Source organism: Prionailurus bengalensis, chromosome A2 (assembly GCF_016509475.1).
Source record: "Prionailurus bengalensis isolate Pbe53 chromosome A2, Fcat_Pben_1.1_paternal_pri, whole genome shotgun sequence".
Lineage (NCBI taxonomy): Eukaryota > Metazoa > Chordata > Mammalia > Carnivora > Felidae > Prionailurus > Prionailurus bengalensis.
Window position 1 is genome coordinate 152,129,906 of NC_057348.1, and position 27,907 is coordinate 152,157,812.

Consider the following 27,907-nt stretch of genomic DNA (forward strand, 5'->3'; position numbering starts at 1 on the left):
AAGATGTCGGCTAAGATATCTGGGTGCGAGTGTTAGCTTCTACAGGAATGCCTGGATAGAAGACATGGATGTGAGATCTATTCACATATAAGTCATAGATGAAATCTGGGGTACAGATGTGATCTCCCACAGAAAGGCAAACCGGTGAGGAACACCATTGCTCAAGTGGAAAAGGGAGCCAGTTGTTTAGGGAACCACAATGCCTCCTTCTCAAATATTTAGTTAACTCCCTAGCCCATCACACACGGAGGTTTCTAAACAAATTCTCTACATATTTTTAACCAGTTTTCTTTCTTCTGAAAACCAGTTTTCTTTCTTCTGAAAGAAGACGGGCGAATGGAACAGAAGAAACAGATAATCCTAGTAAACAATGAGAAAAGGAGAAAGAAAGAAAGAAAGAAAGAAAGAAAGAAAGAAAGAAAGAAAGAAAGAAAGAAAGAAAGAGGGAGGGAGGGAGAGAGAGAGAAGAAGGGAGGGACGGAGGGAGTGGGGGAGGAAATAAATATCTCTCTGCCTTGGCTGCAAAAGTGAACTTGGCACAACCATGGCTGAAACACAAAAAACCTGGAGGACTCAGAAGGTTGGAGAAAACTTGTAGAAAGGTCTTATTGTCCAGACAACCCTCACACTGGAAACTCTACTTGGAAATCCAGCAGGAAAGGTCAGATTTGAAAACAAGGGTTTCTAGTAAAACAGGCACAAGAAATCTAATTGCAGAGGGTAAGCAATAGCAGTAAGGGAGAGCACTCGAGGCCTTAGTGAACAAGTGTGACATGATAACTAGCTGTTTTCCTTTGAAAATGTGCTATCTGGATCGATTTTCTAAAAAATATAGTGTTCTGATAGTTATTCATCCTAAGTAGTAACAAATACCTTTGTTAAGTTTTACAAGTATCCTTTTTGGAACTGAAAAGCAGGCGATTGCCATTTCACATAGATATTTCCAGAGGCCTGAGGCTGCTTACATGGACACACCACTGCCCCCTGGTGGGAAGTCATTATTTTTGAGTTGAGGTTGTTTCTTGAACACCCTCACAGCTAAATCGATGCCGTCACATCATCTGCCATATAAACTCTAAGTACAAAAAGAAAACAACTATTCATATTCGTTTTTGTATGTGAAGAAGGCCCAAATGAATTCTTAACAATACAGTGGCTGAGCAAATACAAATTCTTTCTCAGCTCAAGGGCAAGAACTATTTGAAACTAGCACCTGGAGACAATTTCACATCTGGTAAGGTTATTAAATATAGCATGGCCAGGCATGAGAATGGGAGGCCTTTGCCTGTAGATATTAAGCACTTTTAGTTTTATTATAGTTCTTAACTATATACAAGTGACCCAAAACGACCTGAGCTGCCATACTATCTCCAAAATGGCTTTTCATTTAGTTTTCCAAAGCTTTCTCCCAGACCAAATGGTTCATGGATGGACTCTAACGTTTCCAGAGAGAGTACGGTCAACCACATATCATTGCTGACACCATACCTTTTTAACATACATACTTGCCGGTTGTATATTCAACCTAATTGAAGGTAAAGGCAGGGAGAAAACAAAGCCATCGGGAATGAGCGAGGGGTTTCACCAGCTGCAAAATGTAAATGAAATAAGGAATCCAACTGAACAAGTTGTCTGGATAATGATCTGAGCAAAGTGCTGAGTGACTCTGATGTTCAGAGTGACTCTGGGAAGGGAGGAAGCAGAGGAGAGAGGAGCTCTCATTCCAGCCTCAGACTTCAAAGCAGATGCCAAAAATGCAAACACTTTAAGAGACCTGTCTAACGCTATTCCTCAACATATGCCATCTGAGGAAGAGAGGTGAAGTCAGGTTCTGGCAGTGAGCTACGGCACCTGTGTTATTGGCTTATTCTAGGCATTTCTGAAGACTATCATCGTGATTCCATAAATACGTGGCAAAGCATACCCTTGCTTCACAGGCACTGCAAGAAGCCAGCCATTCAATACAAATAGGTAACCATGCATCACAGGCCACAAACAGGAGTCGCACCTTGGAGGGTCCCTCACTATGACAGAGTGATGACCCAAGGCTGAGTCTGAAAACAGCCTTACCTTGAGTTAGATTAGGCATATGGGCATTAAATATAGAAGATACTCAAAAAGGGGCCCCAAGTCCCCATTCTTCTCCACCCCAGACAGACATCTCCATCAAAAACTTAAAGGGTGCTATAAAATGAATATACTCAAAATATCTAGTTATTACCACCTTATCTCAAATCAGCTCATCAACACACCTAAGGAAAGAAAGGGTCCAAGAGGGATACATTTTATTTAGGTGTTGAATAGTGAATTAGGTTATATTTAGACAATAGGATGCCACTCAGAACAGCGAAATTGAGTTGAAGCACCAGAGGACTCAGGACCCCAAAATGGGGGCATCAGGAAAGTGATAAGTCACTAACAGGCAGAAGGGAATATAACGTGGAGAGAGGTGAGCTCCAAAAATCCAGCTCTGCCAACCTCCCCACTATCGGGGAACCCAACACTCTCCAAGTGACCTGGGTAAAGAGAAGGCCAACACCATGCCTTCTTAAAGCAAAATGGAACATGTTTAGGTTGATGCATTTTATGACCCTAGAATCACTCTTTAATGATTTTCTGCTGTTCCCAATAAATATACAGCAAAGTGATCAATGAAGAAGAGTGATCTATCTAGTATTCAATACAGCAATTGGTTCTACAAGAAGAGTGTGGTCACTGTGCAATAAACATGAAGAAAAATATGTGAGAGAGACCAGGGAACTGCTGTTTCTTGGACTTTGTTCCTTTCTCAACACAGTAAGACCCCTAGACCATGCACACGCCTGGCGTTCTATGATCTTTGTGTTCACAAAGGTAGGCAAGGGGCAAACTCACTCATTGAGTAAAGGCATGGATGTTCTCCTCTTGCTCTTCTGCACCATGTTGGCTTGATTCCTCAAGGAGATCCGAATCATAGCTGGGGCCAACCTACAGGGCTCCCCATCCACTTGCATGGGGATGGGTTTGTAAGTGAGCAGCACGACCTCCCGACACTGGTGTAGCCTTTCCCCATGGCCCCCAACTTGCAGGGCAGCCTGTAAATTCAAGAGTCAAAAGGAAGCTAGAAGTCAGTTCTTAAGAGTCAGGAAAGCTAGAAACCCCAAGTCCTCTATATATAACCAAAAGGCCTTTGATAAACATGTTGAAAATTGCTAGCCAGGAGCAGAATGGGAAACCTTGGATAAATCACCTTAACAAAAATAAACTAAAATTTCTAAACTTTTGATGAGCTTGACCACAAATTTTCATCAATAGCCAAATTTTGGTATTAATTTAGTCATGTTACTTTAACACAAAAGTTGTTCTTTGTTATCTAGTCAGTCCCACTGAATAACCAATATAAGGAGAAAAAAGAAAATAAAACAGATAAAGCACAGTTTAAGACAGCTTTTATACTATGTTTAAAAATAAGTGTATATTATAATATATATTATTTAAATATAAATACATAATACAGTTACATAACATATATATGTATGCATAACAGGTATACACAAACGTGCCATAAGATGTAACTATGTATTATATATTAAATATATTCATACTTAAATATGCAGCCCACCCTTGGTTAATTTGCAAACGTGGGCAGGCTTTTTCTTTTTACCTAAAACCTCCTTAAGCTACCTCCAGTCTGTATAAGATCTATAGAATGCAAAATAATATTAACTACTTGATTAAAAGCATTGTGAAAAGTATAACAGCTTTGAGGATCAAAATCAAACACAGAGTTCAGTTCACCATTGTGGCCACAGAATGGAAAGTCAATCCAACATTAAAAGCCTGTTGTTGAGAAGAACAACAAATCAATAGAGCTTTCCCTCATTAGTTAAAATGTATGTGCGTATTATATATTTTATGTCATTATATTATTTTTATGCTATATATTTTTATGTTATATATATTAGTGTGTGTATGTGTGTGTATGTATGTGTGTGTGTGTGTATACACACACATACATACACACACATACACACACACACATATATATATATATATATATATATATATATATATCTCCTTTACCCTTTTAGGGATGAATGAAAATAATACATGTTTGGTTGGAAAAGAATCCACAAAGTATACAATCTGAATACACATTGTGTATCTCCATCCAGATCAAGCTTTAGATAATTTACAAGTTCATATGTGCTCTTTCTCAGTCTTTTTATACCCTTCCCACCAACTAGTTAGTAACCAATACCCTGACTTCTATTACCATAGATTCAATTTGTTTGAAATTGAACTTCATACGAACCATACTAGATGACTCTTCTGTCTCTGGCATCTTTTTCTCATCATTATTTTTGAGTAATATATAGCAGAATGTATTTATTTACTCTTTTGCTGATAAACATTTGGTTGTTTCCAGTTTGTAGCTATTGTTGACGTAAACTTTCCTGTATGAATCTCTTGGTAGATACATACTCTCTTGGCTACATACAATGAGAAGAATTGCTATGCCACTAAGTTTAGATGTACAGTTAACTTTGGCAGATACTGCTAAATAATTTTTCACTAAGGTTATATTATGCCTTTTGAGTTATCAATTTGTTTATAATAAATAGAAAAAAGGATTTTAATACTAACTTGCTCAAAATCTAAAAGATTAAAACATACAATCAACTTGTTTCCATGTGTCTCTTTTCTGTGAATGAGGGATAAACTTTGAACTGAGACTTGTGATGTCAACTTCCCCTTATTTGGTTGCCAGATATTCATATTTATCTGATGCTTTGAATTTCTTTTTTTCCATTTGCATTAATTTGAACAATAGAAACCTGATTGTCTATAAATGCAAAGAGAAAAGCACAAAGGGACAAAAAGTAAAAACTGAGAACTTCTTATTGATCACCTTTAATGTTAAAAGCATTCCATTGTGTACTTTGCATACAATTTTGTCAAACTGATTGAGAAAACTAGAAAAGCAGAGCAGAATGCAGTGAGAATTTAGTATAATTAGTGGCCTATCACCCACTCCTTTGTTATTCCGTTGAAAGTTTTTCTTGGCTGTACTCAAATGCTCCACTTAAGTCAATGGATCAGAGTCACTATCTCATCTCCAGAACTTTTCCAATATATTCCCCTTGACTTCAAGTACTTGCAGTTGAGAATGTATCTCTTCATCCACTGTTCTGGAAACACCATTTTCTTCTTCTCTCTACCTTCCCCCCTCCCCCACCTTGACTAGACCTAATGACAAACAAAAATGCAGGACCTTCCAGGTGAGAACTTAGTCCTCTGAGTTTCACAGAACTGAAAACCGTTTTAAATACTTCCCAACCCCTTGGTATGTAGAAGGCATACACAGTACCGTAGAGCACTTTTAAGTCAACTTCTCAGCCTCAAAAATAGAACAGCAGCAATACCACAAACATGTAAATAGCTGTCAACGGCAGTCCCGCTGATATTTCAGAATCAATCCAAGATCACTGCACAGGCACAAGGGGAATTACAGTAAAGAGCTTTTTGGGATAAAAAACAGTTCTATTCCTGTTAGCACAGCCACATTATTTTTGGAACAAGTTAGAATAAAGGTAATATTTTAAATACTTATTAGAAATAGTTATATTTCAGGGTGCCTGGGCGGCTCAGTCGGTTAAGTGTCTGACTCTTAGTTTTGGCTCAGGTCACGATCTCACGATTTTGGGGGTTCGAGCTCCACATCAGGCTCTGGGCTGGCAGTGTGGAGCCTGCTTGGGATTCTCTCTCTCTCCCTCTCTCTCTCTGCCCCTCCCCCATTCATGCTGTCTCTGTCTCTCTCAAAATAAATAAATAAACTTAAAAATTAAAGAAAATGAAACAGTGGGTTTTTTTTCATCACTCAGAATGGTCTAGGCTTAACCACAAATACCCCCATAATTTGCTGGAGATAATTATTTACTAGTAATAATATGGTGGTTTATTAATGACAGACATTCAATTATTTGTTCAATCCAGCATATATTACTCCTGTGAAAACGTCCAATACTGCCTTTCTGATAGAATAGGACTTGACAGGGAAACAAAGAAAGCCCCTGAACTAAGTGCACCCACTTATCTCCATTTATCGCCCTGTGGCCCAGACCATAACTTTCCTTCATGCCACAGGTGTATGGCTTGAGACTTTTGGTCTCTCCACACTATCCCCATAATACTTGCCTCCATCTTCCCCCAAAAGCCTCATCTTCTTTCTTACTACTCAAGCCCTTATTCTACTTGCTGTCCGATGAAAATCATGGACAATTCTGGGTTGACAGGGGCAGAGAAGAAAACATAAAATACTTAGGAACAACTTTAGTAAAGCATATGCAAGAACCTGAAAACTTCACTGAAACTAGGAAACTGTAAAACTTTGCTAAGAGAAACTAAACAACAGCTAAATAAATGGAGAAAGATAGGTCTGTAGACTGGAACACTCAATACTGTTGTTAATATGTCAATTCTCCCTAATTTATAGATTCAAAGCAGTCCCAATTAAAATCACAACAGATGTTGGCAAGGATGTGGAGAAAGAGGATCTCTTTTGCATTGTTGGTGGGAATGCAAGCTGGTGCAGCCACTCTGGAAAACAGTATGGAGGTTCCTCAAAAAACTAAAAATAGAACCCCTACAACCCAGCAATTGCACTACTAGGCATTTATCCATGGGATACAGGCGTGCTGTTTCGAAGGGACACATGCACCCCATGTTTATAGCAGCACTATCAACAATAGCCAAAGTACGGAAAGAGCCCAAACATCCATCGATGGATGGATGGATAAAGATGTGGTGTATATATACAATGGAGTATTATTCGGCAATCAAAAAAAAAGATGAAATCTTGCCATTTGCAACTACGTGGATGGAACTGGAGGGTATTATGCTAAGTGAAATTAGTCCATCAGAGAAAGACAAAATTCCTATGACTTCACTCACATGAGGATTTTAAGAGACAAAACAGATGAACATAAGGGAAGGGAAACAAAAATAATACAAAAACAGGGAGGGGGACAAAACAGAAGAGACTCATAAATGTGGAGAACAAACTGAGGGTTACTGGGAGGGTTGTGGGATGGGGGGTGGGGTAAATGGGTAAGAGGCACTAAGGAATCTACTCCTGAAATCATTGTTGCATTATATGCTAACTAATTTAAATGTAAATTTTTAAAAATTAAAATTAAAATAAATCAATAAATACGTATCCAAAAATTAAAAAAAAAATAAAATTCTATCAGGTTTTTTTTTTTTTGCAAACACAGTCAAACTAATTCTAAAATTTATTTACAAATACAAAAGACAGAATAACCAAAACATTCTTAGAAGTGCAAAGTGAAATGTTTCATATTACAAGTATGAAGGCTTACTCTAAACCCATAATAATCAAAACAGTGTGGTACTACCATAAGTGTAAAGAAATAAGTCAATGGGACAGGATAGAGTCCAGGAATAGAACCACATACAACCGAGGGGTGAAGGCAACCAAGGTAATTCTATAGACAAGTCTAATCAACAAAGAACGCTGGGGAAAAAAAGGATTTCTAAAAACTAAATCTTGAATCACTTACACAATCCACATAAATTAATTTGAGTTGAAATACATACTTATACATAAAAGGTAAAACTATAAATCTTCAAAAAGAAAACATAGGAGAATATCTTATCTTGGAATAAGCAAGGTTTCTTAAAAAAGGGCACAAAAAGCCCTAATGTGATATATGCCTGCCTTATAAAACTGGAATTCAGAAGAACTTCTTCATCAAAACAAACTTAAGGAAATAAAAATAGATGGAAAATCTTTTGCACTAAATATATCTGTCAAGCAACCTGTACTCAGAATATATAAATAACACCTGCAATTCAACAAGAAAAGACAAAGAGCCCACTAAAATATGCAAAAAACCACACTTTGAAAAACCATGCAAGGTAACAATAAAGTTGAACAACAATGTGTCCTTACTCTCATTTTTTTGCTGTTTAGGAGGACTTAATGGACTATACAAAACATACATGATTTCTTTGTTTCTCTCTAGGGATGTAATTTTATTCTCATTTCTTCTTCTGTTTCCTCAAGTGCAATATTCTAATAGCTTTTCGTTTCTGTTAACACATTTCCAGCACCTGTGGGATATTACTTCTTACCAGGTACTCTCCCACATTGCTATTGGGCAAGTAAACAATACAACATTTCTAGAAAGCAGTTTTATAACCATTATTAGAGGTTTTAAAATATTTATGTCATTGACTCAATGATTTTCTTTTGCAGGGATATGTCATAAGACAACATTCTGAAATATGAACACAGGTCTATGAGTAATTATGTTAATTACAGGATTATTTATACCACCAAACATCCAGAAACTTAAACATTTCATAAAGGGATCTTTCCATAAAGGAATAATTATTATATAAATTGAGGTATTTATGTATGAAAGAGTAGTCAGCCATTTGTATTATGGGTTTTACTTATAATAACATGATTTCCTATATATTTAAAAACAGAAATAAGGCAATTGGAAGAAAATGCATCAAAGTGTAAATAGTTACAGATCATGTAATTATGACTAATATTTTTATTTTCAGTTCTTATGTATATTATCAAAATAAGCAAACATTTGACATTTTTTCATAAAAAGTAAAGATTATACTATCTAGTATGCGTAAAACTTCAGCCCTGGAAATTTCTCCATGTAATTTTTCTCATCAAGTAACTTTTTGCATTTCTAATTCATAAATATAAAAGACATCACATATTCCAATTTCAATTAACAAAAAGAAAGCTGGCTATACTTTATTTAAAGCTGAGAAGACTGAAATCTTTGGATTTCACACTGCATAGCAAATTAGGCTACCAGCTCCTCAATCTGAATAATGAATGCTTTGAACTATCTTAAAGAGTTTTAGATTACTTAGAAACAGACTCAAGATGAAAAGACCTTCAAAACCACAAAGGCAAAAAAAAATTGTGGTGGAAATAAATACAACTTACAATGCCTGGTTATGGTCTGTGGAGAACCCAAAAGGTGATCAGGTTACCAAGCACCCAATGAAGAATCATAATTCGTAAGAATGCATTTCAACCAGGAGAGTGAATTGAAGACTTAAGCCATGAAATTTGCAATTCGAAGATAAAGAGTCTAAAAGAAACGACATCTATTCCCATCTAGTAATTCTATTTGAATCTCTCATCTATTCAAGTGCCACTCTGAATATTTTAAAATACACAAAAATACACACATATACCCAAATAACCACACTCTTCTGTTTATGCGATCATCTTACACACATGTAATTGTCAAATAATTTATGTTCTTAGAAACATAATCAGCATAATAGTTTCAAGAAATGTGAAACTAGAGTCCTGAAAATTAGATTCTCTCTTCTTGAACAATGGTGTACTGTTATATGAGCAGTCAGGTGAGATGTGTTTGAAAATAGACACATATGCCCATATTCTTTAGAGAGCATAGGGTGTTCAAAACTGTACAGTATAAACTACATTTAACTCTGCTTTTTTTCAAGTAGAAATTTTTTTTAATCTTGGGAGCAATCTAAAGTCACTAGAATCTGAGCTCCAAACACACATTTGATGCTAGCCTAGTATCCATTTTTACATGACTCGTATCGTATGAAGAGAAAGAATGGACATAACTTTAGCATTCCATTTGCTCTTCACCAACTCTCATCAACTATTATTTTTCTCCTTTTCCTACCAATGATGGTATGGAAGAGAAAGAAATCTGATAGACTCCTCTCTAACAACCTGGAGGGATCCTCTGAGCTCTAAACATGTATTTCAAATTGCCTCTATCTCCTTAAATGTCTTACAGGGGTTTCAAACTTATATAAAACACAAGTGAGCACTTGGTAATATACAGAACTGTTAAATCACTATACTGTAAACCTGAAACTAATTTAACACTGTACGTTAAGTAGAATGGAATTCAAATATAATTTCAAAATATAGTAAAAAAAAAAACACAATTCATTTTGTGGTAATATTATCTTTCTTCTATTTTCCCTACATCTCTAATGTAGTCACTGTTTACCTAATGGCCTATGCTACCCAGCCAGGATTCACGCATACTCCTTTTTCACCCTTCACAGTAAGTCAAGGTGTCTGAATAACTCTTGAAGTTGCCAATCCCCCTCCGTCCCCATCTTCATTACCACTTTCTTACAGCAGGCTTCTAGGCTTCCTCATTTCTTCACCTGGACTTAGGTACCAACATCCTGCTTTGTCTATCTGCCTCCAGCAGTAGAGATTCTGGTCCCCTTCCACACAGACATCCAGGTATTCTTTCTAAACCGCAAATCTGATTCTGTCTCATTCCATCTCTCTCCCCCATTTAACAGGTCCAAAAACGAAACAAAACCCTTCTGTCCTATCTTTCTCCACATCAGTGTCTTTCTTCACCATATGTGTCGTCACTGAGCCACCAGGGAGCTCTAGAATACCAAGATGAGCTCTTAGGCTCATCTTGCATGGAACGGACGCTTACAATCTCATCCACAGATGCTCTTGCCTCCTCTGTGCAATTTTTGCTGATTTCCCCATTTTATAAACACTCTTCTGCTTTCAATTCTTCTTCTTCTCTTTACACGTGCCTTTCTCCTAGAATTTATTATGCCAGATGGCAATTGCTTCTGTTTTTCATGTTCCCCCCACAACACTGAACTGTGGGTACCCTGAGGACAGGGTTTGTCTCTTGGCCCATTTCAGAATCATTTCACATAGCAGAGTGAATTCAATAAGCATTTGTGGGTTCAATAAATTTTCAATAAATACTTATGACTGACATTAAATGCATGAAAGCAGGGAGATTTTTTTAATAACAAATATTACTAGAATTTATAAAATTCCTATTAATTAGAGGCATCAGTGTTGCCTGTATTTCCCATATGCTGCGTGGCCATTCAGGATCCAGCATCACAAGTTACCTAGTGTTATTTCCACTGTACCTGATTTGCCAAGTATTTGTAAGCTCACCCAGATTCCAGGGGATGGTGCATAGACCCAAACTCGTAACGGGGTAAGTGTCCAAAAACTCAGAATCCATTTAAAACCAGCCACCATCAGAAGATGCTAGTAAGTTACTTATTTTGAAAGTGTATAAATAAAGAAAAAGAATCAGTTATCCTGCTTTTCCTACACAAACTATATAACGAAATAACCAAGTATTAGGTGAAATTACTCCTTATAGAAATATTCCAGTTAATGAATGAAGAAGGGTAGAATTAGAATATCACTACTCTGCCAACCTCCAATGATTGCTAGATCCAGACAATGACCCTCAAGGACTATTAACCAAAATAGAGGGAAAAGCAGATATTACCTATCATCTTTTGGAAGAAGAAAACACTAACCACAAAGTAGATTTGTTGGGCGGGGGGGATGAAAGTGGTACATCTACATCCAACTGTCAACTTAAAGGAAACAGCAAGACAGAAGAACATGTTAATTGAGACCTAAGAGATGTTATTAGCACAACTCAGACTCAAGGAAACTTCACAAGACAAAAGACTATTTTTTTCAATAAATAAGTGAATAAGACAAAGAGATGGACAGAAACCCATAGATACTTAAGGGTCCTATCAATCAATCCCAACAAGTAAATTTAACTTGGATCCTGGCTCAAATTTACAGAGCATAAGAAAACAAAGGATATTTGCAAGGCAACTGGAGATTTAAGCACTCAGTAAACAGTGATAGTCAGATGCTACTGTCTTATTTTTTTCAGATGTAAGGTGTGCAGTCATGCTCATAAAACAAAGTCTTATCTTTTAAAAGCACCTTCAGAAGTATTTGCAAATAACTGATATAACATCTGAGATATGCCTCACATTAGTACAAAGCAGGTGGGGACAGATAGAAGACTGCCTATCAGTTGAACATTATAGAAGCTGGGTGATGGGTTCAATATATGATTTTGAGGACTAGGATCCCTCATACCTGCAAGTGTATATGAATTTAGCTTTCTACAGAATTCCAAATCCCACTCTTCTCCTGGCAAAATTCATCCACTCTGCCACATTTGCTCATGCCAACCCCGGGTATCAGGCTGTCTGCCGTGTGGCAGACACACACCAGAGTGACGGATTTCCGCCACTCGCCACTCCTGGCTGGCACCCCACCTTTTCCTGCCCTTCTTGCCTTGTGAGCCTGACCCACTTATACTGTATCAGTGGCTGCCTTGTCCTCTAGCTTCTGGTTAGACTTCTCCAGAGGAAGGCACCAGCAGAAGATCTAGAGGGCCAAGAAGAGTAAGGTCACTGCATCTAGGGCTCCAGCTCTCTGCCTGCCAGGTTGGCACTGGCTGACTGCTTCTGCCTAGTAAACACTATCAGGTGGTCCTTCGGGTACAGCTGACTGCTTCCTTACCTTTGCACCTTCAGGTCAGGAATCCACACCATCCAATGCTCCTTCTCACAAATCAAGTTCACTGTTTGTAGAGTCCCTCCATAAACTCTCCTCTAATTACCCAGTCTCAGCCGGCTATCTCTCTCCTGTCCAGGCACGATACAATTGTAAACAAAAATAACTGAAATAAGACGATAAGAATGATCTGGCATAGATATGGACTGAGAAGTTATAGAAGATGGACAGCTAAAGAACATTTTAGAGAGAAATGGCATATGCAACGGCCGGTGGTACAAAAGCAACAAGAGGTGTTCAAAGCTAAGCTTGACTGGAGAGGCTAATTGAGCTACAAAGCAAAGAGGGCAGTGGGAAAGGCTGGAGAATTAGAGAGAAACTCCATCTTGCAGGCCTACATTTAGACTTTGATTCTGAGAGTGATGGGGAAATATCCAATATTCTTCCTGCCCTCCTAAGCCTATGTGAAGAATCGTCTTCTCTTACACATTCCCCGACAGCCTTCTGCCGCCACATAGTCATGACTAGGAAGCTCTGGCACATTGGTAAACATTCAATAAATGTTCACTGAATCCACAAATAAATGAATGAGTGAAACACACGTGGCCAGGTTTAAGGTTTTTTTGGTCACCTCCAAGAATTCTACCTTGCATACATGCTCCTTGAATTGATTCCCATGTTTACTCTTGCCTGAATCTCTTTGCCTGTAATTAGCATAAAGACCTTTGGAGAGAAAGAGCTGTGAATGAGCTAAAACCCTGAAAACTAGATCCATCCAGACCAATCTTCCACACTTAACAATCATTTCATCCCAGAGATGGCAGATTTAATGAGCAATATCACCATCTCAGGTGATGGGCATTCTTGCCACAACCACTAGAGGCTATTCTGTTAGATCTCAGCAACCCAAAGTGATTGAGGAAAAGTCACTAGGAATCCACAAGATGAGATACAAAGAGAGCTGTTTTGGCTTGTTTAGAACAAGAGATACAACCTTCTTACCGGCAGGCATCAGGCATAACACAAACCAAGTGCTAACCATGGGCCGCAAGAAGCTTTAAATTTTTTAATTCACTTTATAAACTGATAGTGCAGCCTGATTTACACCACGTAAGGTGATACGTGTAATTTTTAACTGGTTTCCTCCTCATTCAATAATAGGGTAAAGTACAGAGCGAAAACCTGCTGGAAACTGCCCTTACACCACAATTCACAATTTGATGTGTGTAAACAAAACTAAAATGCAAAGGTAATGTCAATACTGTAGCAAATGAATATTCATTAATGTCACAATAATGATGTCTTTCTTTATTCAGGTATTTTGTGATGATAAAGATGAATGGAAATAATTGCCTTCCTTTCTACCTTAACACTCTAGTCCTTAGTGAAACAAAAAGGTATCCAATGGCAAGGTTTCTGCATGAATGCTGGAATATGTCTGTGGCATAATGCTTTTTCATTTCCATAAGCTGTGTATTTCATTCCGGTAGAAAATTCACCAGGATAATTAGCAAATAATATTTATTATTGAAGTCCTTACAATTGTGCACAATTTCCTTAGTGACATAAAGAATTGTTCTTTTGTTCTTGTTTTCCCCAAGCAATTCTGTATTGCATAAAGTTTATAAACTGGTAAAGCAGGAAAGAAAATTGAAGACTGAAAACCAAAAATCTATGAATGAATAAACTCTGTGACTGAAATGTATTTCATTTCAATAACATCATATTGCTCACCAAAGAGGCCATAGTGAATCCAATTACTTCAATATAACCATCATCATGACGCTGAGGTTCAAAATCATGGTGATCTCCTGGGTTCCCCCAGGGCATTGTGCCAGCACAATATCTGCAAGAGGAGATTAAAGAAAGAATTACATTTATTCCATTCCCCTCATGACTGATATTAGGTATTACCTCACAGTGAGATCCAATGTGTATCTCACCTAAGAATAGTTTTCTGTTCTTGGTGCATACCTTCCAGTAGAAAAGAAAATGGATTTATCATTTCCAAATATCAATCTGTGAAAATGGACCACAGGTGTGGTGTCCTGTGTGTCCAACTTTCTCCTCACCCATTATTTATTAACATTTCTCACTCAGTGATCCATTATGTCTCTTCTATGATATGCCATGAGTTCCAGAATTGGGTCTTGGAGGGAGACACTGCATGCCAGTAGAAAAGGGAAGGGAAACCATGGTGGGTAAGCATTGGTTATTATGTGTAGAACTAAGATAATAAATAACCATTGGGAAGGTAAGCAGAGAAAGGTAACTGAAGAAGAGTGAGAAAGATATGCGGAAAAAGTAAAAGATTAAGAAAAAGAAGGAGAAATAAAGGGAATTAGAAAAGTAGAGGAAGAGGAATGGAGAGAAAGCAAGAAGAAAAAAAAGAGAAAAAATTAAAGAAAGCTAATAAACAATGTTTCCTGAGAATCTTGGTCTTTTACTTAATTTTTAAATTTATTTTAGAGGAAAAGAGCGTGAGCTGGGGGGAGGATCAGAGGGAGAGAGAGAGACTTTCAAGCAGACTCTGTGTTCAGCATGGACCCCAACATAGGGCTTGATCCCACAACTCTTGGATAATGACCTGAGCTGAAATCAACAGTCGGATGCTCAACCAACTGAGCCACTCAGGTACCCCATCTAGGTCTTTTACTTAAATAACAAAGATGAAAATCCTTCTGGAAAAGGATTGTAGGTAACTATACTGAGCATTGCCAAAAAGAATCAGGAGATTATAGTGTATTTTCCTAGCTATGGATTTACATACAACTCTCATTTCAGTTAAATTGAGTCTAAATACAACTCATCTGCAGATTTTGTGTCTTGAGTTGTGTGGTTTGTGAATAACAAAGGGCCATAGATCCATCCCTTCCAAAATCTTGGCTTGGGAACCTAGACTCTAATTTTGTACCTCTGAGATAATGTGCTTATTTTGAGTCTAGTTAATCTTAAATATCCCTTTCTCCTGAGATATATAATAGCACCAAAGAGAGTTGACATCCTGGCTAGAAAATGCTACTCTAATTGATCCTATTTTTTTCAAGGCAATCATCTAGCAACAATTTTGAATGTGTTCCATACTAAAATCAGGCTGGATGGTTTCCTAACAGCTTTTGGGAAACTGAGAACAGGGATTTATTCAAGCCTATTATTCTTGGGAGAGAGAGGGAATCAGTAATTGAGAATTACATTAAAATGTTCCAGTAAATAGGGGTGCCTGGGTTTCTTAATGACGGATGTGTATCCCATGCATGCCACATCACATTAAAAACAAACAAACAAAAAAACAAACAAAAAAGCAAACAAACAAACAAACAAAACCACCCACCACAGAGAACACTAAACAAACCAACTAGAACAAAATTATCAGACCTAGAAACCCCTAATAAGCCACTAAGATGACTTACTTTCATTGTTTGTACCTGGAAATTTTCTATAATGAAAACCAATAACCTCAAGTCAAACAGAGCTCACATAAAACCAAAGAAAAAGTATGAACAGAGCTTACCTGGGTATATTTAAAAATACTATACACTGGAACTTCAGTTCCTGAATCTTTGGAGTGAGATCTGTTCCATCACACTGCAACAATCAGAGCAGAAAAGGGGGTTTGCAGTGGTCACAATTCTAAAAACTTTATCAAAAGATAACTAGGTTGACACAATGGGATATATCATGTGGTGTTCCCCTTGCCCCCACTGCTGCTTAAGTGAATGTTCAGTACCATGACTGAAAATGCACGCTGATTTTAACTTTAGCAGACCCAGGGTTCAAAGCATGGTTTTGTTTTAATGTAAAAACAAAGCTGCCATTTGACCAAAACAATTTTTTTCCTGGCCTCACAAACAAAAGAACTGCCATCATTCTCAACCTTGGATTATTAGGTATTTTGAATTGGAGTATCAACATTAAAATATTTATGGACCCTTAAGGAAATAAAAAAGGAAGCCTCAACTTCAGGCAGTAGTGATCTCCACCATAGTTATCTGACCCAAACAATGGGGATGAATCTAATCATTTATTCTATTTGCTGTCTGAGCTCAATTTTTATTTTGAAAATGTTAAACACTAACTTTTTGAAAACTCCTTAAGAGGAATATATACTGCAAGCTTTTAAAAACTATTATAAATGAGTGGTATCTCCATTAGGGATTTGCTCTTATACATTTAATGTCTTATAGACTTGACTGGTCTCCTGACATAACTTGCTTTCCTGGATCTGGACGCAACCCTGGGTGTCTCAAGGGCCTCAGGCTGGCCTGGCCTCAATACCTCTGTGCAGAGTTTCCCTCACCAGTTAGCACTTGCCTTGAGTATCCTCTGACTAATCAAAGAAAAGGCTTTCATGCCCCTTCCCATTTCCCACAGGTGACAAAAGTCAAAAGAAGAAAACTCTAGTCACGACTACGGACTTCTCAATGTCAAAGGTGTACTTTTGTACTTGCTCTCTCCATACCCTCATCACAGAATTCCCCATCATCTTTTCCCTTGGAGTGCAGAGTAATGTATTCCCAAGCTCCCTGCAAATTTTTACAGATTTCTTTAAGAAGAGTTTTCAATCTAAGAACAATGATTCTACTACCATTATTGTCTCATTCTTTTCCCGGCTGATCTTAACACAGCCCAATTTTCATGAGCATGCTCCAAAAATTGATTCCAGGAAACATTTAGCCCTAAATAAACTACATTTTAAAATGTTACTTAGGAAGAAATCAAATTCTAGGTATTGATTGAAGGTGTTTTTACAATACTCTCAGGTAGTTAGAAAATCTGAAGTCTCCTAATTTAAGGACTTGAGATGAGTTGACAGATGACTATACCAAGGAAGATATTTTACATTATCAAAATTGAGTGTTGTAAGTAACTAAAATTTTAAAAACTAGGATGTGATGGGGCACCTGGGTGGCTCAGTGGGTTCAGCATCTGACTTCAGCTCAGGTTATGCTCTCTCAGTCCGTGAGTTTGAGGCCTACATCAGTCTCCATGCTGACAGCTCAGAGCCTGGAGCCTGCTTCGGATTCTGTGTCTCCCTCTCTCTCTACCCCTCCCCCACTGGCACTCTGTCTCTCTCTCTCTTTCTCTCTCTCTCTCTAAGACAAATATACATTTGAAAATTTAAAAAAATAGGACATGATACACTAATTTCATACAAAGCAGTATTATTTGCCTTACAGAAAGAAACTATAAAATTATTGTATTTAGAACAGAAATCTTTTCTAATTTTCTACTTTTTCTTCCTGGAAAACATATCAGCGACTCTGGGAATTCATCAAATTACATAAAGATGGGTACCTTACAATGTATCATGCTTTATCAAGTTTTCTTACATATTACTACCTTTAAATTTTGTGTCTTTTTAGAACAGCAGCTTTCAACTTTCTCCTACTTCAAACACACAAAGGAAAATATCCACATATAAAATAGTTCCTGTACAAAAGTTCACGTATTGATAAATCATAAGGAGAACAGAGAATGCTGTATGTAGGATTTTGTTATTGTCTATGCTTTTTTTTAATTTTTTTTTTAATTTTTTTTCAACGTTTATTTATTTTTGGGACAGAGAGAGACAGAGCATGAACAGGGGAGGGGCAGAGAGAGAGGGAGACACAGAATCAGAAGCATGCTCCAGGCTCCGAGCCATCAGCCCAGAGCCCGACGCAGGGCTCGAACTCACGGACCGTGAGATCGTGACCTGGCTGAAGTCGGACGCTTAACCGACTGCGCCACCCAGGCGCCCCTTTAAATTTTTTTTAATGTTTATTTTTGAGACAGAGAGAGACAGAGCATGAACGGGGGAGGGTCAGAGAGAGAGGGAGACACAGAATCTGAACCAGGCTCCAGGCTCTGAGCTGTCAGCACAGAGCCCGACGCGGGGCTTGAACTCACGGACCACGAGATCATGACCTGAGTCTAAGTCGGCCGCTTAACCGACTGAGCCACCCAGGCACCCCTGTCCTATGCTTTTTTTGATATAGTATTCATACAAACACTTTACATTTGTGGGAGAGATTAACAATGACTTCATCCTGTGGCAAAAATGAAATGGTCTGTTGGTATCTACATATCGGATCACTAGCTAATCTTCTATCCTTTTCATCTCTCACTCAAGAAAACATAGAATGATGTCCTTATAGAAATATCCTGGGTCCCTGTGTAATACATCACACTGGTCAGTAATTGTTGTTTCAAAGACCTGTTTTAAACAAGGAAAGCAAACTCTTCTGAAAGATTACATGATTCCTCCAAGGTCATATACCTCATAAAGGTAGACCTAGGACTGAATCCCAAACATTTAGATCTTGTTTCTAATATTTTTTCTCCTCCATACAAAAAAGATAGGGTTACACAAACAAATCCACCTGGAATTTTTCCTGTACTGGCTGATATCAAATCTTCCCTAGTTACTTGGCCGCCATTTTCACTTTTCTGTAAGCTTCCTTTAATTCCTGCTATATAAGCCACCTGGGAGTGAGACATTCATCAACAAGGGGGCTGTTAGATGTGGGAAACAAACTGTCTAGTGGCTAGGGAGTATATAGAGTTTAATTTCACTGCAGCTGACTTCAACAGTCAACGTCATTCAATATGGACACTGCCCCTGGGCATGTGCCACCGCCATTCCTCTCGGTGTGAAAAATAATGGAAAAACAGGGCATTATTTTTGGCTGGGTTGCCAGGAGCTGAAGAAACAGGGGAAGTTTGACGGGAGGTTGCTTAAATTTTAAGCTATTTAAATTTTATAGCCATAATTTTATCAATAAAAGAGCTTCATAGCTCAGTGGACCATTGTCTTTCTTGCCTCTAGCTTTAAGAAGGCAGAACCTCCATTTTCAAGAGTCTTTATGACTAAGAGATGCTTGTTTTCATTGCTATTGCAAGAGAACTGAATTACCTGAATGTGATGCCAAGGGTCGTGGACAGCAGTGGTAGTAGCCTCTGTCTCTTCTTTCAACTGACTTGTCCAATTTGTTGGCATATAATTTTTCATAATATTCTCTTAAAATCCTTTGTATTTCTGTGGTGTTGGTTGTTATTCCTCCTCCTTCATCTCTGATTTTGTTTATTTGAGTTCTCTTTTTGTCTTGAGTCTCACTAAAAGTGTCTCGATTTTGTTGATCTTTTCAAATAACCAGCTCATTTTATTGATCTTTTTTCTATTGCCTTTTTAGTCTCTATTTCATTTATTTCTGCTCCAATCTTTGTTATTTCCTTCATTCTATTGGCTCTGGGCTTTGTTGTTCTTCTTCTAGCTCCTTTAGATGTCAAGTTAGGTTGCCTGAAATTTTTCTTGTTTTTTGAGATAGGTCTGTATTGGTATAAACTTCCCTCTTAGAACTGTTTTTGCTGCATGGTGATTACAAATTTTAATTTATATCCCTCTCCTGATCCTCTCCATACTCATATATATTTTTCTCTATTCTAATGTATTTCTGTTATTTTGTCCCCTCTCATCACATATCCTATTCTTTATCTATGCTATGATAAATTCATGCATTGCTATATCCCACTTCTTTCTCATTTCTTTCTCTTTAGACAATTCTATACAACAAAGTCACCTGTGCTCCTTTTTTAACTTGGTTACTATAAGGAAACATTTTACGTCTTTCTTAATAACTAATAATATGATATTTTAAAATCTAGCTCCTAGGGAAAAGGTAACTTTCCTTCTCTCATGCCTCCAAGGAGTGTGTGTCTAAAACCTGAGATAGAAACAGCACCAAAAACAAACTAACCAACCATTTAGTGGTGAAGAACCTTGGCCAGGCTACAGGCTACAGAGGGAATCATTACAAAATAATTAAATACGTTTTTCTAAAATGGAGACTCCTCAAATAGCCCTGGAATAAAGATATTTGTTTGGCGAGCATCTATTTCTACATCAAGACTCAGCTCGACATCACTACTTTGATGAAGTTTCCCTGAACCCACCATGGTCGGTTTCCATTTCCTTCTTTGTGCCACCACCATAATGCATACATTGTCAGCAACATTAATTAAATAGTATTATGCAATGACTTGCATGCCCATTTCTGCAACTGAACTGTTGAGTTTCTTCAGGAGTGAAACTAGCTGTCCATCCATTCACGAGACTAAGACATTTCCCAACACAGAGCTAAATTCTCAGAAATGTTGGTTGAATGAACTATATGAAATCATCTCTGAAATTAATGTGGCCCATTGATTAATCTAAGTATATAACCTGGTATTTGGGGTACATTTTTGCCGCATATTTATATTCAAATGAGATGAAGGAAAAAATATGATAAAAAGAGGGGAAGGCAAACCATAAGAGACTCTTAAATACAGAGAACAAACTGAGCGTTGATGGGGCGGGGAGAGGAGAGAGGGAAAAACAGATGAAGGGCACTGAGGAGGGCACTTGTTGGGATGAGCACTGGGTGTTATATGTAAGTGATGAATCACTGGGTTCTACTCCTGAAACCAATACTACACTGTATGTTAACTAACTTGAATTTAAATAAATACATGATAAAAAACAACAACAAAAAAAACCAAATGAAACGAGTCAATACATTCAGTACTTACAACAACTTTAACATGTTTGGAAAGATCTCTAGAGCTTCTCTGTAGGAAATCAGAAAAAGCTGCCTACAACCACAAGGAGAAAAAGGGGGAAAAATAAACTTAATCACATGGTTATGCCAAATCCTTGCTTATGTATTATAGATAGTTCCTACTGCTTCTGAATTATTCAAAAATATAAAACGAGGTTTTTTTTCTGAATCCAAAACAAAATGCAGTGGCTGTCAAGATGAAAACTTTCTTTGTTTTCAAACTACGACCTATAATACAATTTAAGAACACAGTAGAAAAGTAAAAGAGTAGATAATTCCAAGGGTCAATTTGAAGATGTATTTTGACAACCTTTCTTGACCTCTTACTTGACTATAGGGTGCTGAAATCATCTTTAACTTGCCATTAAGAATGTCTGGCTTCACCCTCTCCCCTTTCATTTCAATTCTCTCTATGCAGTGGTGTAAATTAACTACATTTTCTTTAAAATCAGTGTTTTGGAGGACTTTCCGCCTCCCCTCTGGCTAGCCATTCATCCCCAGGGATGTTCCTGAGAAGAAGGAAACAAGACCCAATTTACTCATATATAAGCTTCCATGAGGAGCTACACCTTCCGTCAATTTCTCATCCAAACATCGATGCATACGTACTGCTGTGCACACCACATTCCGACCCAGGCTTTTCCACGCATCTTTCAGGCTGCCTAACTCCCCCATTCTCTAAATTGGCTTTGATGTTTTTCACATCACTCCTTGAATGTCATCTCCTCAGTCAACATGAAGCTTTAAGGCTTTAAAGTTCAAAGATGATGAACACCAGCTCTCTTTCTACCAACTTAATAAGTATATTTAGTTTTAAGCCAAGACATTAAACCTTAAGCATAACATAGAATCCTTGTAAACATCCGAGACGTGTAATTATTTTTAATATAGTTAGTATCCTTATTACCAATAGTGAATTAGTATTAAATAACATGTAATAATTTTAAGTGTAATGTATACTTACCCCTGCATAGAACATTTTATTTCGAAAACGACTGTTGAATTTCTCTGGATTTGCTTCTGTAAAAGGAGACAGGTAGTTTTGTTATAGAGACCTCATTAAAGGTAATGGCCTCCATTAGCACTCTTCCTCCCCCTCCCTCCCCACCCCACAGATCCATCAGACTCAAGAGCCTTATCATCTTTTCCTCAGTTATACGCCAGTTGGTAAAGTTGTCCAGTGCTACAAAAGTATAGCCCCCAAATGGCAGCATCAGCATCAATTGGAAGCTTGTTAGAAATGCAAGTTATTAGACTCTGCCCCAGACCTACTGAATTATAATGCTTAGGGGACGGTGTCTAGGAATCATGATTTAACAAGTTCTCTAGTTGATTTGCATGTACATTAAAAGTTCAGACACTCTGGGGTGCCTGGGTGGCTCAGTCTGCTAAGCGCCCCACTCGATTTCAGTTCAGGTCATAACCTCACAGTTGGTGGGGTCAAGCCCCACATCAGGCTCTGTGCTGACAGTGCTGAGCCTGCTTGGGCTTCTCTCTCTCCTTTTCTCTCTGCTCCTCCCATGCTGGTACGCTCACTCGCTCTCGCTCTCTATCTCAAAATAAATATTTATTTATTCAGAATAGAGGGTTGGCAGGGACAAAGGACAGGGGTGATAGGACAAAGGGAGGGTGTTGAGGGGTGATTATTTGCTTTGACTTCTATAGGGCATGTCTTCTATCAACTATTCATGCAGCTTCCAAATTTAATTAAATATGCAAAATTTGGATAAAAATTGTAATAGATAATTTGCTTTTACATTTTTCTAAAACTCCAAACTACCATCTGTGTTCTTGTTGGCAACAGGCTTTGAAAAATTATCTGATTTACTGGAGATATATAAATATACATATATGCAGGTGAACGGCTAACTGGACTCAGGACATAGAAGGCTGAAAAGTGTTTTAATTTTGATTTTGATCCTGTTTATCATATAAGTTGAAGACTACAAAAAGGCTAAACAAGATTCTGCATCAGAGAACGCTGACATGAATTCAAGGGATTATAAAATCCCTAAGTGAAGTATTATTTCCTAACATTCTTTCTAGTAGAATTCTGAGACATTCCAAAGGGACCTACTGTCAATGTTTCTCATTCTGCTATTTTATCCCATATGCTCATTAATGTCTTCTTAGGGCAAGGTCTCTCTTCAAATTGTTTCTCATCAGGCAGCTGGATGACTAGCTTAAAACGGTTCAAGTCCTGGACCTATGTTTGAACAGCAAATCTCAACAAGTGTCTAGATGAAGAAAATAGCAAAGAGCTCACTCACTAAGATTGGGCAGAATACGAGCTACACGATTTCAGGAAGTAATCCAAGACAAGGGATTACTAGGTTATTCTCATGATTATTAGACTATATTATTAGCACATGACAGGGAAACGGGGTGAAAGCTTGCAAACTTTAAAAAGGCAGTATTTTGTACATCGGCTCTTAAGAGTTTTGGTATATTTAGGTTTCTGTATCTCACATCTTTCCTTAAATATTCACTCTGTTCTATTGAATTAAGTACTCTAAACCCTGGAAACAAAATAAAACAAGTTAAAGGCTAACTTGCAGGTTATCCTAAGCGAAAAAAAGATCAAAGTAGTACTAAAATGCTCTATCTCCCTGGTCCCCATTTGTGGACCCAGAATTCACCATTTTTTACAGTCTGGGCCTTTAGGATAAATTTGGCTGCTGAGTAACACTGGTTTTTTGTTTGTTTGTTTGTTTGTTTGCTTGCTTGCTTTTACCTTTCTTAACCCAGATTTGGCTGGGTGTCCTTTTCAATTCCGTTAACTCTTTCTTGCTTTTACGGAATCAGAGGCAAAATTAGAATTTTTGTTGCTATGCAATTTATCATGGGTACATAGTCCCTAATTTGAAAAAGAATGAAAGAAATAAAGTCAGATCTGGCTATCAAGCAAGTTATAATAAAGAACTGAAAACAGCACACACATTTCTGGCAGAGTTTTTTGAGGGCACCAACATCCACAGCTATTAAGTAAATTATATATCAACTATTAACATTTACTTTTTAAAAACATTAATTTATGGTTTGGAAAGATTCACATTCTTAAGAGGTTTCCTATGAGCCTAAGTTTTTTTTCTCTTTAAAAAAAAATAGTTTCATCTCAAGAGAAAGAGAATGCTCTGTAAGACCCAAACAGACTAGAAGAAAATGAAAAAATAAACGGAGTGTTTGGTGATTCCATTGACACAGCTGATGAAAAGAGTCACTTCAGATGTAATTTGCCTAGATTAAATTCAATTAATATGCAAAACTAAACAAGATCAAGACACTAGCATTTAAAGAGGTGTCAGAGGGATAACAGTAGGGAAGTCACACATGTGCTTTAGCCTAGAGAACAGAAAAGGTGGAGGTAAATTCTGTTATCTCTCCTCATAGTATAATGGTATCACACTGTGAGCTCCCTGATTGAACCTGCCCTGACAGTTAAACCCTGTTTCCATTTTAATATCTCCCCTATTCCAAATAGCCTCAGAAACAACAGCTGCCTGGAGCTGAGACAGATGTCAGCTAGCTTTAGAGCTTTGCTACTCCTTGCAGAAGCCAGGCCATACGAAAGCAAGGGGTAGCTTGCAAAAAACAGTACTTAATCATTCCTTAGTGGCTCTTAAAGGGTTGAGTGGCTGAATATGTCTATGTGTATGTGTAAGAAATGACAGGTCTTTGAGGAGGACCAAGGAACAGAGACCCCAGCTGTATCAAGAAAAGGGGACATACAGAATTGGGACAGGGCCGGGAAGAAAGTTTAAGCATTCTTGATCCTTAAGGGAGTTGTATCTGCTAATTGGTATGAGGTCAACCATGAAAGGCCATTCTCAAGAAATGCCAATAATCCTCAAAGTATACCAAGACTCCAAGAGTGGAAGTATCCGTGGCTTATTGCTGAAGTTCTTTGCCCATCTTCCTCTTCCACAAGAATAGGGTGTAACCAAGTGAGATCTAAATACTCACTGTGTATGTCTAGGCCATTAACCTATTTATAACCTGTCTGGACACCAACATTAATTGTATTAGTTTTCTATTCCTGAAAACTTGGCAGCTTAAAATATCATTTATTTTCTTATTCTCTGGGCCAAAATCTGGACGGGGCTCTCCTGAGCCCTCTACTTTGGGTCTTACAAGACCAAAATCAAGGCGTCAGTCTGCAGAACTCTTCTCTGGAGGCTCTAAAAAGGATTCACTTCAGACCTTATTCAGTAGTTGGCTAAATCTATTTCCTTATGGTTGAAGGAATGAAGTTCTTCTTCTATGCTGTTGTTGGCTAGGGTTCATTCCCAACTTCTAGAGCCCTCCTGCAGACCTTGGCTTGGGATCCCCTCCACCATCAAAGCCAGCAGTGGCACATCAAGTCCTCACACTTCAGATCTATCCAACTCTGCCACATCCCTCTAACTTCCTGTTCAACTTTCCACTTACCCTTTTAAGGGCTCATGGTATTATGTTGGGCCCACTCTGATAATCCAGAATTATCTTCCCATCTTAAGGTTAGCTAATTATTAACCTCAGTAACATTAAAAAAGTCTTTTTGCCATGTAAAATAACCTAACCAACAAGCATGACACCAAATGGCAAAGGTCATAGAGCCAAAATTCTACCTACCATCGCCCACCATCTGGCCCCCATGATTCACATCCTTCCCATATGAAAAACATTCATTCCCTCCAAGGTCCCCAAAGGTCTCATCCCCATTAGGGAATTAACTCAAAATCTAAAAATCTCACCTAAATCTTATTAGCTCAAACTTCTCAAATCTCAACATCTAAATCACCTAAATGATTTGGCTTTAGATATAAGCCAGTTGTAATGATAATAAGGCTCTGGGTATAATCAATTCCATTGATTTAATATATTAATCCTATCTTTATGTACAACACAGTAATATCTGTGCCACCAGAACAGGATCCTAAACCCTACTTTTGTCTGTAATTGGTCCGGCATATTAAGGAAGATATTCATAAATATGAGTTCAACTCTATGTTTATGAAAATCAATAAGCAATTTGAACTCCACAGAACTCACAGTTTCCATATTCTCTGTATTAGATATGTACCTAATCTTAAGACTTCAGCTAAGTATACATAAATGATTCCAAAATCTATGCCCACAATAACAACACCACCTTCAATTCAAATCGTATGCATCCAAAAAGATCTTTTCTTCCAATGTCATCTCCCATTAAGGACAAATATTTTACCGACATTATTCATTTTTTAACATCATTGAAAAAAATCTTTCATTATGTATTAATTGGACATCCTAACCCATCTTTACCACAAGCTCATTTGTCCCTATGCTGTCTGAAATGCCCTCACCAACTTTAGCTCTTTTCTACATATATCACATTCTTCCTTTATCTCTCAGCTCCCTCCTACACTTTCTGGAAATTTTACCCCAATATCTTTTTTTCTGGCAAACTCCTATATTATTTGCTGCCTATACAACTAATCTTGTCCTTACTATATCCTCCTTTCTACTGTTGCCTTTTATATTATATATGGGGCCTATCTCCCAATTGCACTTTCCATTATTGTAACACTTGTTGAGATAGCCATAGACTTGGCACAGGGAATGTAAGAAGATACGGTCTTTTGCCCTCATGAGTTTAGAGTGGAGGAGATGGGTTTGAAAATCAAAGTAAAACAGCATATTTTATATGCCATACACAGATCAGATGAAGTCAGAGTCCCACGTAAAGGGAATGATCAAAAAAGTGTTCCAGAGGCAGGTACACTTGATTCTTGAATGAAGAGTGAGTGCCATACAGAGATTCAAAATGGAAAATAATTTTACAGAGAACCTTGGACAGCGAGAGTTTCTCCAGAGCAAATCGTGCTTGAGTCTCAGTACCTACACATGAGACTGGTAGTATGTCCTTTGCAGTGATGATGAAATTTAGCAAGCCACTGAAATATCTTTTCAAGGAAATCTGTTCATTTATGAAACATTCATAATCCTTGGAAACATGCTGATCTGCATGTTTCTGTATATTCAGTGAAAATATTAAATCTTAAGTCAAATTTAAATACTGCCTCCTCTAGAGTCATAACTGTATTTTCCTGACACTGAAGGAAGGTTCAACTCTGCTGAATAGGTAATTTCAGTGAGGCAGTAAAATTTAAGCATCACATCTCAGGTTAAAAGTTTGAGGTGCTGAATATCCTTCATGTCCAAAAAAAATGACAATCTAATTCATCTACCTGGCAAAGTGAGACCTAACTATGCCACCTGATAACCATAATCATTGTTAACATGGCTATACATTAATAGATGGGAATATTTTCAATGTACTTCCTCAAGCACTGTCATAATGCAGTAATTATTAAACTTCTGGGCAAGATTCCAACTGACAATTAAATGACCAAGTCTATTACATCTCCAAATCTTGTTCCAAATGACTGCACTTGCTGATATGCAAGCAACAGTTCAACCGTGCATGGTGTAGCCACTTTAATAAGAAGCCATCTCTATCTTCCAATAAAATGAACTAAACCTACCTTCTGATCAAATATAGAAACCCAAATTACTCAAATGTTTGCATTCTTTATGTACAAAGTCAGTCAAAATGTTAAGACTATCTTTATTCCCTACTTTACTACCAGTAATTCTAAAAGCACTTACACAGTAATGTCACTAAGAAACTATCTCAAATGTCTTTAATTATCCCCTCTATTTGATGGGCTATTTCACATTTATGCCAAAAACTGTTTCAGCAATTACAATTTTAAAGACTCTGCCTTAGTGAGATCTGTATTTATGACCCATTTCATATAGATAGATTAGTATGATTCCCAAATACATACACACACATCTGGAGAAAAAGAAGTAAAATAATCCTTTCACTGTCCGTGTGTGTGTGTGTGTGTGTGTGTGTGTGTGTGTTCACTAATACCTAATAGGTTATTCTATCCCAGCTCATTCTTTATAATGGCTCTCATGAGGCTTTGAG

The 27,907-nt window shown here is 37.6% G+C and overlaps 1 protein-coding gene across 3 annotated transcripts in view; it reads right to left on the reverse strand.

Moving 5' to 3' along the window:
- DGKI (diacylglycerol kinase iota) overlaps positions 1–27,907 on the reverse strand; it is a 449,833-nt gene that overhangs the window by 153,871 nt on the left and 268,055 nt on the right. For all 3 annotated transcript variants that reach the window (XM_043589661.1, XM_043589660.1, XM_043589662.1), the window contains exons 16-20: positions 21,914–21,969; positions 20,921–20,983; positions 15,882–15,955; positions 14,105–14,216; positions 2,875–3,074 (exon numbers count right to left, since the gene is read on the reverse strand). In XM_043589661.1, the coding sequence (XP_043445596.1) occupies positions 2,875–3,074; positions 14,105–14,216; positions 15,882–15,955; positions 20,921–20,983; positions 21,914–21,969 (505 nt within the window). The remainder of the gene's footprint in view (positions 1–2,874; positions 3,075–14,104; positions 14,217–15,881; positions 15,956–20,920; positions 20,984–21,913; positions 21,970–27,907) is intronic.